Source organism: Falco cherrug, chromosome 2 (assembly GCF_023634085.1).
Source record: "Falco cherrug isolate bFalChe1 chromosome 2, bFalChe1.pri, whole genome shotgun sequence".
Lineage (NCBI taxonomy): Eukaryota > Metazoa > Chordata > Aves > Falconiformes > Falconidae > Falco > Falco cherrug.
In genome coordinates, this window is record NC_073698.1 from 116,677,091 (window position 1) to 116,690,566 (window position 13,476).

Sequence of the window (13,476 nt, forward strand, 5' to 3'; positions counted from 1 at the left end):
CATCATCAACTCAAATGGCTTTTAGAGAATGTTAGGCCAAAGCTTGTACTTTGGATTTATCATACTCCTTGCTGGTAAGAATCCACTCCACAGTTAGCAGAACTTGTCAGCACTTCATTTTGTTCTAAGACCTTATTCCCTCCAACTTTCCAGAATCACAGTGTGACAGCCTCAATTCTTAATGATTTTATTTCCTTGAGAGGAAGAAAAAAAAAACCCCAAGAAAAAAAAAGCTGTGTTACATCTATAGCTCAAAAAAACATTCCTTGACACCATTAACCTCGTGCACTATGATTCATTATCTAATCTTTTCAAGAAGAGTTTATGAAGGAGCGTAGAAAGACAGCTTCTCAAAAGTCCATTCCCTCTCCAACTTCATTGGTCTTAACTGCTTGTGGTCCAAAAAGGCTCACTGATTTACCATCAACCCTACACCCTACTGATTACCAAAACTTTGCCAACTTGCCTATGGAGCTAGAAAAAGCATGAGGCCTTCCTCCTCACCCCTCCTTTGATAATCCACTCCTACTTGTCAACAACAAAAAAAGTACTTCTACAGTACTTTGTATGATTTATTGCAGAGATTCCCTAACTGCTGTCCAACGCACGTACAGAACCTACAACGTTTTCAATATGCTTATGATACTCTGGCACTATTTCTTCTCACCAACCAGCTAGAACAAGTAATGTCCTCACAGTATTTAGCTATGAAATAGAGCCAAAGATAAACCAGGGGGAAACTGAAGAAAATATTTCTGAACACGGAGTTTGTTGCCACAGCCTACTCCTTTCTCACCTGTAGATTAAATAACTGCACTATTTACTAGGCTATTTGGACTGCACATTCTACAAAGCACTGCTGAAGCAGAATGAAATGTTGGTAAGCTGCATAGCTCAGCGTGAGTGTGACACTAACGCCCTGTAACTTGCAGTAGCTGCTGATTTTTAACTTCCAATACCTTGAAAGGTCTAAGATTTGCTTTTTTGTCCATTAGCTTCCATTTTCTTCACAGCACTCCTGTTGCAACATTGACTGTATTCAAAAAATACAGCTGAGGTGCTGTGTCTGAAAAAGCAGAATATCCAAATAGCTATCTCCACCTTATGCTCCTCAAGAACTGAAGTGGTTTTGCACAGGTCATATATCTCCTGCTCGACACCCTGCCCACTTCAGCCTTGAGGTCAAACTTACAAATGGAGTTAAAATAATTTTAAGATACTCTGACAAAGTGTATTACTTTGTTATTTGCTGGGGTTTTGTGTTGTTTGTTTTTTTTGGTTTGGGTTTTTTTTTTTTTCAGGTAAATGCATTCATACATCCATGACCTACCCTTGCTTCTTTTTCCCTTCGTGCCTTAAAGGGGAAGCAAGCAATCCCTGCACTTACACTTGGGCTTCATCCGTAGGCAGTGCTCCACTTCCAGCTGTAAACTGGCCCCTATCTAGGGAGCTGCTCCCAGACACTTCCTGCTACTGGGCAGCTCCAGCAGTGATCCGCCTCTCAGCAAGGCTGGGTTTCAAACAGGCAGAACCAGATTCCCCAAGCAGAAAGTAATCAATTTGCCTGTCTACTGCAGTTGCAGAAGTCGGCTCCTCTCTCACACCGCTGCTCCCGATGATGAACCCTTGGACAACTGTATAAGACTTAGAAGTGGAAGGCATGCAGAAAAAACTTCACGGAATGTCACTCAAGGCATATTACTTAGGTAAATATTAGAAACAATGTTTTCTGGATTATACTGAAGCTGAAACCTCAGGAGTTCCTCTGTAAAAGATAAAACGGAAAGCCACCAGCACAGGATTAAAAGGTAAAGACTCTTCTTTTACTTAATGCTTGCTAAGTTGCAAATATCAGAAAAAGGCTGTAGTGGGGTTTAAAATGGGAATGTGCCCAAGTGTCAAGACATGCAAACAATGGATGTCTATCCTGCGAAGAATTGTGTATTTCTCTTGGTGAATATAGTCTCACAGCTCTGCTGCTCATGCACAGGAATGCTAGGTTTTGAGGCAAGTTTATACATAAAACTTCCTTCCTCAAGGAATACATCAGAGTTATCTTAAAGGATAGACCTTGATTATAATTTTCCAAGTCAGTACAAAACTGTAGTATGTATATAATAAAAAACCTCCACATACTTGAAAGCACAGGAGAGTGTCTGTTGGTTTATCACATTAAGTTTGCTAAGTAAGAAACTTTTGTATGTAAAATCATGCCTGACTTATTTCAATTTCACATAAAGTACGTTTGGAACATTCTTAGTGAACAAACTTACTTTACACAAGAAATAAAGCTAGACACCAACTGTTTTTATATCAGGTAGGTTTTTTTAAGCAACTAGAAAGCTTTTGAACTTTAAGAGTCATGGGAAACAATGTGGAAAGGGAGTGTATGTATATATTGGCACAACTGACATCTACAGTTCAATGACAGAAGACATGCCAGAGAAAAACAGAGTCTTAACACAAACTATGTGTGTTCCTCGACTTGTTTCTAAAATGTAAGTTACTGAGCAAAGAGGAAAAAAGAAAAAAAAAATTACCAGTATTAAAGTTTACTTTACAATCCAAAAGATGTAGTGGGGGAAAAAAAAATCCAGTATGAACTGGACACATTTGTATCTCAGCTTTCATCAAAAAACCAAGAAGTGTTACAGAAAGGGTTTATTTGGGAAGAGGGTATGTGCACACCCATATGTGTGTTTTCTTGTTTTGTAGACACGGGGGATTTTTTAAACCTTGTTACTTCCCAACTAACACATTTCTCTTCACTTCTGTGGGATTCTTATACAGTAAAAACACCGAAAACAAAATACCGTATGGAGTACACACTGCGGGGGGTGGTAATCCCTAAAAGTGGCTCAGTGATGCTGCTTTTGGGGGTAAATTGTATCAGTTAACAAGAAACCTAAAATTTTGGGTCAAACCTCTATGGTGGCCATCAAAATTAACAAAGAGCAAAGCATCCCTGAGGTCAAAATATTACAGTACCAGAACTATCAACATGATTAAAAAGCAACTTTAGAAAAAGATGTCTATGAGAATGACTTAGATCAAGAAAATTAGTCTTTAAGGCTACTTCAAGAAGCATAGCTTTGAGGGACTAAATTAGCATTCCTGGGAAAATAAAAAAAAAAAAAAAGAAAAAAGAAAAAGAGAACACCTTTGAACTTCACAGCAGTCTACCCAAGGGAAAGAACAATGCCATATTCTTCAGTCCATGGTCAATCTTCTATTTAAAAATGCTGTTCTACGTTTTTCCTTTAGAAATGTCACCTCTCATTTGTTAACTTGTTTGTTGGGCAACCCTGTGGACAGCAATCAGTAGGATATTTTATCCTAGAGAAGTGAGGCCTCAGCAGATACAGCAAGAAAAGGTTTTGTTAAGTCTTTTTATGTTTTGCTTCTGTTAACATCCATGAAAGTCAAACTGCTGACCCACAAACAGGCAGAAAGATGCCAGTTTGTCAGACTGTTTTTTTTTTCTTTCCTCTTCAGTTACTGGCAGTGCATTAGCTTTTCGAGGAAGTCACAGAAAACAAAATTCTTTATATTTTTACCGAACAAGCAGATAGGAGAACTAGCCAACAGTTTCCAGCCTCCAATGGAATTAAGCACTCTAAAATTAAACTCTGAGCCCTCTCTTTCCCCAGAGTTTTTGTGGATTGCTTTTAAAAGCTTTTAAGTACACTGAAACAATTCAAATGGTGGGTGTTAACAGTTCTTAAACTACATTCTTTAGCACTCTTAAGCCCTTGTGCCTTCTGGATTGTTGACAACAATTATAAACCCATCAGTAGCTTTTTACTGATTAACACTAGGCTCTTTCTCAGGTAATCTGTCTTATTTCATTTCTCTAGTTTACTTTTCATGCCTTCAACTCTTATGCAAAACAATAATTTGAATATTAGGGTAAACCGTACTGAAAAACTGGTTAATAAATTGCTAAAAAATTATCTGCCTGCAAACATCAATTAAGGCTGACCCGTAAAAAATAAAAAAATAATTAACTGCTTTCATGCAGTTGCAGGGAGAAAGAAGAGACATTTTTCTAATTCAGCCTTTTCTCTAAACATTTCCTCCAGGTCACATTTAAATACGAGAATACTTAGAAGTAAGATTCTAAACTCATCCCGTTTATAATACCTCCAGGCGACTCTAGAGCAACTTCACTCTCATATTACCTTTTGAAGCAGTCACAAGAATGTCAACCATTACAATTTGTTTCATTTTGGTTAAGTGGCCTCATTCTCACCTCAGGTCTGAATCATATTCCTATTTACCGAAAACATGGTCCTCTGACACACTGCTCTGCTCTCAGGTTAATCATACCTATTGATCAAATAGGCTGCATCCAAAGAGATGTCTGAGCTCACATCAGGAATATTATGTTCAACTTCCAGATGCGTAATCCCAAACCCAATGACAATAAATGATATCGCCATACATTTTTGTAGATTTTAAAAAAATGGTTAACTATTAATTATTTTCTTACACTCTATTTCACGTTGATATATCAATACCTAGGCAAACATTGAAGTTATTTAGTCTAAGTTGCCTGTTTTTTTTAAAAAAAGTTCCCTGAAAATCCTTTGATTTACTACAGGTGAGTTCCAAGGCTGTGATATGTAGCTATATGGTCTGACAGAGATGAAATGGGAATGTGAAGTAGGTGGGATGTTGCATAACAGAAATTTTGAGAATGCAATTCTACTGCCAGGAAGACAAAAATCTTGAAACTGATTTATAGCAATAACTTGTTAATCAGGAATTCAAACTATATATCCTATTAAATCAAAATAATTTCACTTGTCCTCTATCCTGTTGCAGACCTTTCTCTTGCTCCTTATTTATTTTCAAATACTGCTTTAAAACATACCAATATCTGGACCTTAATTATGTGATCTTTTGGCAGAGGATATTATGATTTTCTTTCTGTGACCTACAGGTGGCCATCATATTTGCAATAGCTAATTAAGTGCAGGTGCTGACTTCTAGTAGTATTCTTGCTGGAAATAAACAAATAAACCCAGGTATTTACATTTATTTCTCTCTGCTGCTCATTTCTGAAGTCTCTTAAAAAATACTACTGATGGTAAACATCAAAACATTAAGGAAGTTCTTTAGTTTTGCTTTTAATTAAGGGATACACCATTCCCTTACCAAATACAGAGAATAATCCACAGCCTAACTGATCGGCAGAGTGAGATCATGGTTTTGTCAGTCAGGACTTGTAGGTGCAGCATGCGTCACCATAACTGTGACTTACATCAGCACAAAAGCACGAACTCGCCACCTTCCATTACCCACAGTATCAGCAGGGAACATGAGACTTGTCTGGAGACATGGAAATGGTGGTGGATGCTTCTCCTCAAGTCTTCCACAACTGCAGCCACACATTCGTAACAATGGTTCCAAAACTCTGTGGAACAATCTCAGATTTGCCAGTGGTTCACTGTGCATCTTTGAACCAAATACTTCATAAAAGAGCACAAAAAGCCCCACATTTTTCTAATTAGAGAAGTACTGACAGTTGTAGAGATTCTGAAAGTATAAAAGCTTGTAATACAGGTGATTCCCACACAACATGACTGTGCTACAGGCTTCTGGCCAAATGGACAAGAACACCTGAACTACTTCAGGTAACTAAGGTCTATTCTCCCCTCTCCATCTCCCTTGAAGGGCTCACTCCAACTGTGATCCGCTTACACTTTTCCCACAACTTTGGACTCATTCTTACCCATCTTATGAACTCCTGGAAAACTCAGACCTGTTTGATTCTATTTGAATCTCATGTTTTTACTCAATATCAGTATTTCCCTACCTCCCATGATCTATTTCACACCCATCAGAGATCCCCCAGGCTACCTTGCTGCAAATGCAGCATCGCTACGCTCCTGCGTACTGGTCATTTTGGTTTCACTGGGTAGCCTTATGGCAGTTATGGTGGGTGATATCGTTGTGGGGACAAGCAACCAGATTTTATTTCCTCAATGTTACGTAGCAGGCAACACCAGAAGCAATGTGCTGCAGGTTATTTCCCAGCAGCTGACAAATACAAATGACCTTTGCATGTTAGTATTTTTTAATATTAAGAATGAGATACCCATTAGCACTTAAGTCCCCTGTGCTGGAAAGGTTACTGATTTTGCACTACCATATCATATATAATCTGATACAGTTTAGCTACCTTCTACATATAATGGCAGCTTTTTTTAGGCTCATAACCAGGGCAAGCTCTCTGCCTTTGATATTTTCCTCATGAACCACTCCCACACTTCCCACAAACAGAAACTTGAACTTAGAACTATTTTTAAATATGTTTTTCCAATGACTTATCATCTTAAAACAGAGATGCTTTAAGAGGATGTTTTCATCCAACCACCTTGCTGCATGATAATCCTTGGTTTAAGCACGTTCATTACAAGGCATTTAAATTAAAGGAAATTTCTTTCTTAAACAAAAGAGAAAGAAATGTAACCTGTAACAAGATTGCTCACTTTAGTTACTTAAGTTATATCTTGGGGTAACAGGGAAAGATTCCAAAACCATCAAACAAGTTCCTTCTTTTCTTGTGAGAATATACAAGAGAGCACAGCCTTTGGAGCAAACTAGAATTTCAACCCAGGCCCCTAGTTTTCCTCACACACTACTTTAAGTATCTTAAACTGTAGACATTTAAATGGTATATGTGTCTCAGTACTTTTTTGTTGTTAAAGTTAAGACACTCAAAGTAGTAATCAAGTTCCAGACCAAAGTATGATTCCCAACATTACTCGAAGGCATTGTGCTCAAAAAGAACAGTTATACGGGTTTGCTGGCACCATATAAAAGAGCTGTAATGTAACTTCACTGCAGCCTGGATATGGATTTTAAAAGAAAATAATTAAAAAATGCGTAAGATTACGTGTAACATGAAATTCTTTTGGGACATGTTGCCCAAAAGCACCCTCTACCCAGTGCCCTTAATTGACTCATAATAAGGAACAGGAAAACAAACTGACCCTTACTTTTGTCACAATCACTAAAAAGAAAAAAAAAAGAAAAAAAGGTAGCTATTTCTGTAGAGGTAAAAAAGCAGTATGATGCAGAACACAGATTACACATCTCAAAGAGCTCTCTAAGAGAGAATTCTGACCCTTGTTTGCCTGTAAATCCTCTCCTCCTGGTGGAGCATAGTATGTTAAAATGAACGTAAGCAGGCATGCAAATTGCATCAAAGGTGAAATACAAACAGAGCCTTTTGCATCAGGCAGTTTAATGAAGGTGCTGAATAACCAAGAAATAGTTACCAAAACGATGAAATTAAAATAAACAGCAGTTCTTGGTAAGTCGGGTGTGGGTGGGGAAATAAAATATTCATCAAAGCCAAAAAAGAAGCCATTAAATCTAATTACAACCAGTAAAAAGAATTCCATATGATCAACTTAGCTACTTCACATATCCATTTAAGCCTTTTCACTTAATGCAGCCCAAACCTCATTTTTGGATGTAGGCTCCCTGTTCACTGGGTCTACTGACACGTTAGATAGGTGAAAGAATATTTTATGTCTGCTTTGCAATTAAGGAAAAGAACCTTTCAACTTGTCTCCCCTCTCCTTAAAAAATAGAGAATATATATTCTTTTTCATTTTCATCAAATTCATTATTTGTGTTTAGGACATACTTTAACATCATGACAGATTATTAATAATGGTGGTCCAGTTATCAGGACCTATTATGTCCCTCATCAGTGTACTGAGGTAATTGGCATTATGAAGACCTTCCCAACGACATATGTCATCAATTTGACTGGAGAGATTCATAACCCTGATGAGCAACACAGTAAAGTTATCAGAAGGCAAAGACTCCTGCAATACCCTTAAAATGTATTTGACAAGGATGTGTGCAAAACTGTATTTCTGAACCTGTCAACTATATATAACTACAGATAAAGATGCCCACCAGAGGAACAAATTCAAACTTAACCACCAGCAGATCTTCATGATAAAAACACTGCGAGGGGCAGGGAGGGAAGCCTTTCTAAAAAATAAGGTATGCCAGAGTGACCAAACTGAAATGCCGCATGCACATTCCTACTTTTTCTCCCCAAATACATGTAAGAAAGCATATAAGTATTCCTTGGACTCAAGTACAACTTAGACACTGGGCCAAACTGAGCCTGGTTTTTCTTCTTTTCCTTTCCCCTGTCACCTTCCCAAACCCACCCTGTAGCCCTGTCTGTTCCTTGGCTGTATTTTCCATCTTACATTGCTCCTAAATGTGAACACAGAAGGCACAGTGCCATATCGGCTTGACTAAGTTATTGCAACTATACTATTAGAGCAACTCCATTTCTACAGATTATCTTTTATTAAAGACTGGCTCGCAGTGTGTGATTCTGGCTCCAAGCACATGGTTCAGCATTGGTAACAGTGCAGACAAAAGGCAACACAGCGGCCGTTATGACCAAGGAAAGGCCAGGAACAGGGGCAAACCTCATCAATGCTCTTCAGCTTTATATGTGTAAGAGCATTTAGGGCCATTTCTAAACACAGTCAATAGTTTGAAGCTACAGTTTAACAAGCTAACACTTTCCCCATCTACCAGTTTGGTTTGCCTTTACTGCAGTCAGTCTCTTAGCTGTTTTAACCCAAATTTTCAGGCCTTTGATGAAGAAAAAGTCTGATGAGGATGTGCTAGGCTGTGCTACTTTATCACTTCAGAAAGACAGTCTTTTAAAATCTTATTTTGAATACAAGGGATACTCTAAGTCACTGGATTGCTTTCAGGCCACGTGTTTTCTTTACTGAACTCTAAAAGAACAGGCATATTCTCCCTCTTTTGACAAAAACTTCAAAGAAATAAATCTTTCATCTCAGTCAGAAGAACAACAGGATGTGCCCCTATACATATACACAAATACGTAGGAAAACAAGGACTCGGTATATGAACAAAGCTTATTGTAGAACACTCAATAAGTCAAGCCAACAATTTGCAAGGTTATCTTTGCCACAAACACATCCTTATTTATTTGAAACCAGCATGCATTTCAGTTGCCAGTATAATCAACGACATTTATTCATGCGTGTTCAGTGGCAGATTTTGAAGGCATGCCCGATAGGACATGAGATACAAAACTAGGGTTCAATTGCTTACATTCCACTCTTTAGTGAGACTGATGTTTAAACAAGGAAAAAAAAAATCTATTAACACCAATCTCAAGTATTTTGTGCTTACATCTTTGCAAGTTTGATGTTTGGGAGTATTTATAGATTTGCAAATCTGTTGCTTGCCCCAAGGAATACAGCTATTTCAAGACCACTGCACCCAAACATTGAAAAGTATATGTCAATCATTAATGGATACACAAATTGAAGATGAATCCCAGTATAGTTCTTGTGCTCCTGTGTTTAACTTACTTTCAAGCCACAGAAGATTAATCATATGAAAAATTGGTAACTGCCTTTTTGAGAAATTGTACTGTGTTCTGAAGCAGTAACTGGATGACTGCATGCATGTTTTAAGAGGTTTTCAGTAATTACTTGCATTCTCTTAGATACAAGAAATTCTCGCCACCTCACATCATAAGCATTAATGGTGCCCTTAGAACTTGCTTTTAATCACAGGCTTGTCAAGCCGTGCAAAATTAACATGGGTCAACAGATGTGTTCGGCTATACTAAAACAGATTTTCAGGTCACTTCTCTGAAGCCTTGTTTAGCACTCCTGGTTCCTTTCACATGCCCCAGAATGAACTTTCCCTGTGGCAGTCTGGGTGGTGCCAAGCTGCTCTGAAACATTCCTAAAGAATGTTACCTTGATGAAATTGCCTGACTTCTGCTGTGGGCAGATACGCAGCAAGTTAGGCAATGAAGAGGAATTACTGTAACAATGTTAATACATGTTGCATTTTCCCCACCCCAAAGTAATGTTTTCCAATTAATTACTTGCAAGCTTGCTGGTTCACAAGTGTCACTATGGTCCTGTGACTTCTAATGACTGCTAAGGCTTTTTGGATTCTCTCGATGCAGATCAACAAACACATTCAGATATTAAGGCATTAAAGGGAAAATAAATTAAAAAAAAAAAAAGCAGCAAGAGTAATCCACACTTGTGCAGAATATCAACATTCTTTCTCACGATTGATTTCTGTAGCATTTCAAGTTTTGTTTTTTCAGCTAATCCGCCTGCAGACAGCAAGATTTAAGCCTGTGGAGGACACGTTCATACTGTTAAGACTCCGTGACTTATGTAACACAAAAATCTATTTAGGGTCTTTAAATATCCATAAAGGAGCAGAGATACCACAGCAGTATCATTTGCAGCTGTTCAAATGTTACAAAATCATTTGCGTACAGACAGGTTACTGGAATAGTTCTTTGCAGTTATTACAAAAGTATCCTTCTGGATACTATATAGAAATAGTGCATTTGTTTACTTACAAACAACCAAAACAACGTTAGAATTGGGGTTTAAGAAGAAATGCACCTATAAAACACTACTATTTCAGAAGACTGCCCTGAAATCTCTGAAAACAGCCAAAAGACTCTACTGTACTGTTTCACCTTTACGCTTGAACAGGCCTTTGAAAGACACACATTTGGATTTAACCAGACGACCCCAAGTAAAAATCCCATAATCTTCTAGTCCTTTTTACTGAATTTTTCCATTCTTGATCATAGTCCAAGGAAAACATTCATAAAGGTTTTGAGAAAAATACTTTCTTCCCTATAACTAAAAATAGTTGACCTTTGACATTTTCTAAAACATACACAATAGAAACTTTCTATTAATTACGTCTCCAGTAAAGCATGCACAACACCTAGGGTAGAAAACAGAACTAAATCCACCTTCTATTAAACAAGAAACAGTACTAAATTGTATCTCACTATGGTGCACAAAGTCCATTTGCATAAATTTTATGAAGACTGCAAATGACAACATAAGAATAGATGACAGTAATCTAAAAAGGGATTAGAAAATCTTCACGCTGCAACATTAGTGATATGGATCCACCTCTATGAAGCTCAGCCATTAAAAGAAATAGCATTTTCATGCTAAATTATTCGAGTTCTTAAATTACTAAGAGTTCTGTTCTGTTTTGCTGTAGAGTTAAGTGCTTCAGTTACTATCAGTTTAACTCCCCAGGCAGAAGAAAGCAAGGAAAATGGAGAAAGGCTTTTTGGTGTGGCTAAACCAAAGCCTAAAGCAGCTTATTTACGCCAGAACTCTGATCCATTAGATAGTCTATCTCATAACCTCAGAAGCTGAAGCGTGTACTTCCTACTGAGCATCCAAAAACAGAGCAGCAGATTCACTTCTATTTTTTTTTTAAAAGAGAGATTTAAAAGTTTATTAGTTTTCATCAAATAACGTATTACAATTAAATAATAATTGGAGTTACTCCTAGTTTCCTCCCCAAAATAAAAGTCCTCTCCACATGCCATATTCCTCATTGTCGTTCCTCTCAGCAAGTTCTGGGCCTTACACCACCCACAACAAAAACGGGCTTGGGCTGCAAATCACTGTGTGCGGGAAAAACCACTGCAGTGAAGAAGCTGAGGGATGACTGTTAACCGTATCCACCTGAAGACAAATTAAAAACCTTAGCTTATGTAAACGGAATTAAATGGTGGAGTGCACTGACACCACCTACCCTGTACGTTTGTCCAGAATACCTACCGCTTCCAATTCACTGCTACTTTACTTTTGTAGCTCTAAATTCAGGCACTATTTTCCATGTCTATATATAAATGCTAACATTGTTGTCACACTTTGATTACAGTGAAACAAGAAAAAAAGATATCAGCGTTAACTCCCTGTGTTGGCAAGGGGGGAAAAAAACCTGAACACTAAAACCATGAGAGACCGCCTCCAAGAGCTTAAACTGCGAGCTAAGGAACTACAGATAGCTGGAGAAAACAACGGTGCAACTGTACAAGAAGAAGAGCTGGAGGAGTTTGAACAGCAGGCCATTATTTATGAAAAAGAGCCCATAACTGAAAGGCACTTGCACGAAATCCAGAAGCTTCAGAATGACATTAACAATTTGGTGGAGGAAGTTCATAAATTCAGTCAACAACAAAAAAGCCTACTATCTTCAATGAGAAGATTCAGTGTTCTTAAAAAGGAATCTAACATAGCAAGAGAAATAAAAATTCAAGCAGAGCACATACGAAAATGTTTGGATGAACTTTCAAAAACAGTGAAAAAAGCTGAAAATGAACATGGGCCATCACGTGCCGCAGTAAGAATTCTGGCTTCCCAGCATGCTTTCTTATCCCAGCGTTACGTAAATGCTATGCTTTCATACAACGATGCCATAACTGCTAAGCAAGAGAAATGCAGAAAATTTATTGTCCGTCAGCTTGAAGTAGCTGGTAAAGAGGTATCTGAGGACGAAGTCAATGACATGCTCCAACAAGGAAAATGGGAGATTTTCAATGAAAATCTACTCACTGAAGTAAAAATTACCAAAGCTCAGCTTTCAGAGATTGAACAGAGACATAAAGAACTAGTGAATCTGGAGAACCAGATCAAAGACATAAAGGAACTTTTTATCCAGATATCAGTTCTGGTGGAGGAACAAGGGGAGATGATCAACAACATTGAAATCAGTATGAACAACACTCAAGAATACACTCAAGTATCTAAAGAAAAATTTGGGCTTGCAGTCAAGTATCGAAAAAGAAACCCTTGCAAAGCAATATGCTGCTGGTGTTGTCCATGCTGCAAATGACAAAAGAAATAAACTGTTTGAAATACCAATGGTTCCTATTTAGCAAGCTGACCTCGTAAAACAGTCTCAGGACCCCTCGACTGCTTTACTTTTCCTCCCATTTCTCCTTCCACAGAGCTCTCAGGAAAAACTGCATCTGTTTTTCCAAACAGAGTTAGAAGAATGCAAAGAATTTTGTGGTTTTCACAGGAACACATGAACTAGGGGAAAGGACCAAAGGACACAAGTGACACTTTGTTCTTCCAGTCAAACTAAAACAATGTGGCAAAAAACTACCTGTGCTTTCGGAAAGCACTGAAAATATTGTTAATCTCAAAGACGGATTCATAAGAATGATTTAGTTAACTTTCACAAAATAATAATTAGCATTTTTAATTGCCTTGTGGATTTTTAGTACTCATATTTACTTGGTTCAAACTCTAAGGATTTTTTTCTAGGAACTTGAAAATCTACCAAAAAGAAATCTACACGTAAAGCAGATAGCATTAATAACAATCCAGAACATGATGCCTAAACCAAACAAGAAGTCAGAAACCAGTTATCAAGAGTGTTTCAATACTACCTCTATAGGAAAAGTTACTAACAGGCTTACTTAACTACTTAACACCATGAAATAATGCTCATGTTATAGCAGGACAGCACGCACTGCCTTACAGAATGCAAAACAGGCATTGGGTTATTTATTTTAATGACACCATACTGTATTGCTTACAGGTAGGTGTTCAGTTGATATTTTCCGAACACATTAAAGATCACTAG

At 37.7% G+C, this 13,476-nt stretch overlaps 2 protein-coding genes across 7 annotated transcripts in view; one reads left to right on the forward strand and one right to left on the reverse strand.

Annotated features, from left to right (window-relative positions):
• The window catches only part of ARL13B (ADP ribosylation factor like GTPase 13B), a 45,656-nt gene that overhangs the window by 16,738 nt on the left and 15,442 nt on the right, over window positions 1–13,476 (reverse strand). The gene's annotated exons all lie outside the window — the stretch shown is intronic.
• On the forward strand, window positions 1,295–13,096 carry STX19 (syntaxin 19). Its single transcript, XM_027814295.2, has 2 exons — window positions 1,295–1,808; window positions 11,764–13,096. The coding sequence occupies exon 2, from the start codon at window positions 11,839–11,841 to the stop codon at window positions 12,715–12,717; it is 879 nt and encodes a 292-aa protein (XP_027670096.1). The 5' UTR covers window positions 1,295–1,808; window positions 11,764–11,838; the 3' UTR covers window positions 12,718–13,096.

What these genes read in the sequence shown, in the direction of transcription:
- STX19 (XM_027814295.2), top strand. Translation starts at nt 11,839, where the DNA reads ATGAGAGACCGCCTCCAAGAGCTTAAACTGCGAGCTAAGGAACTACAG.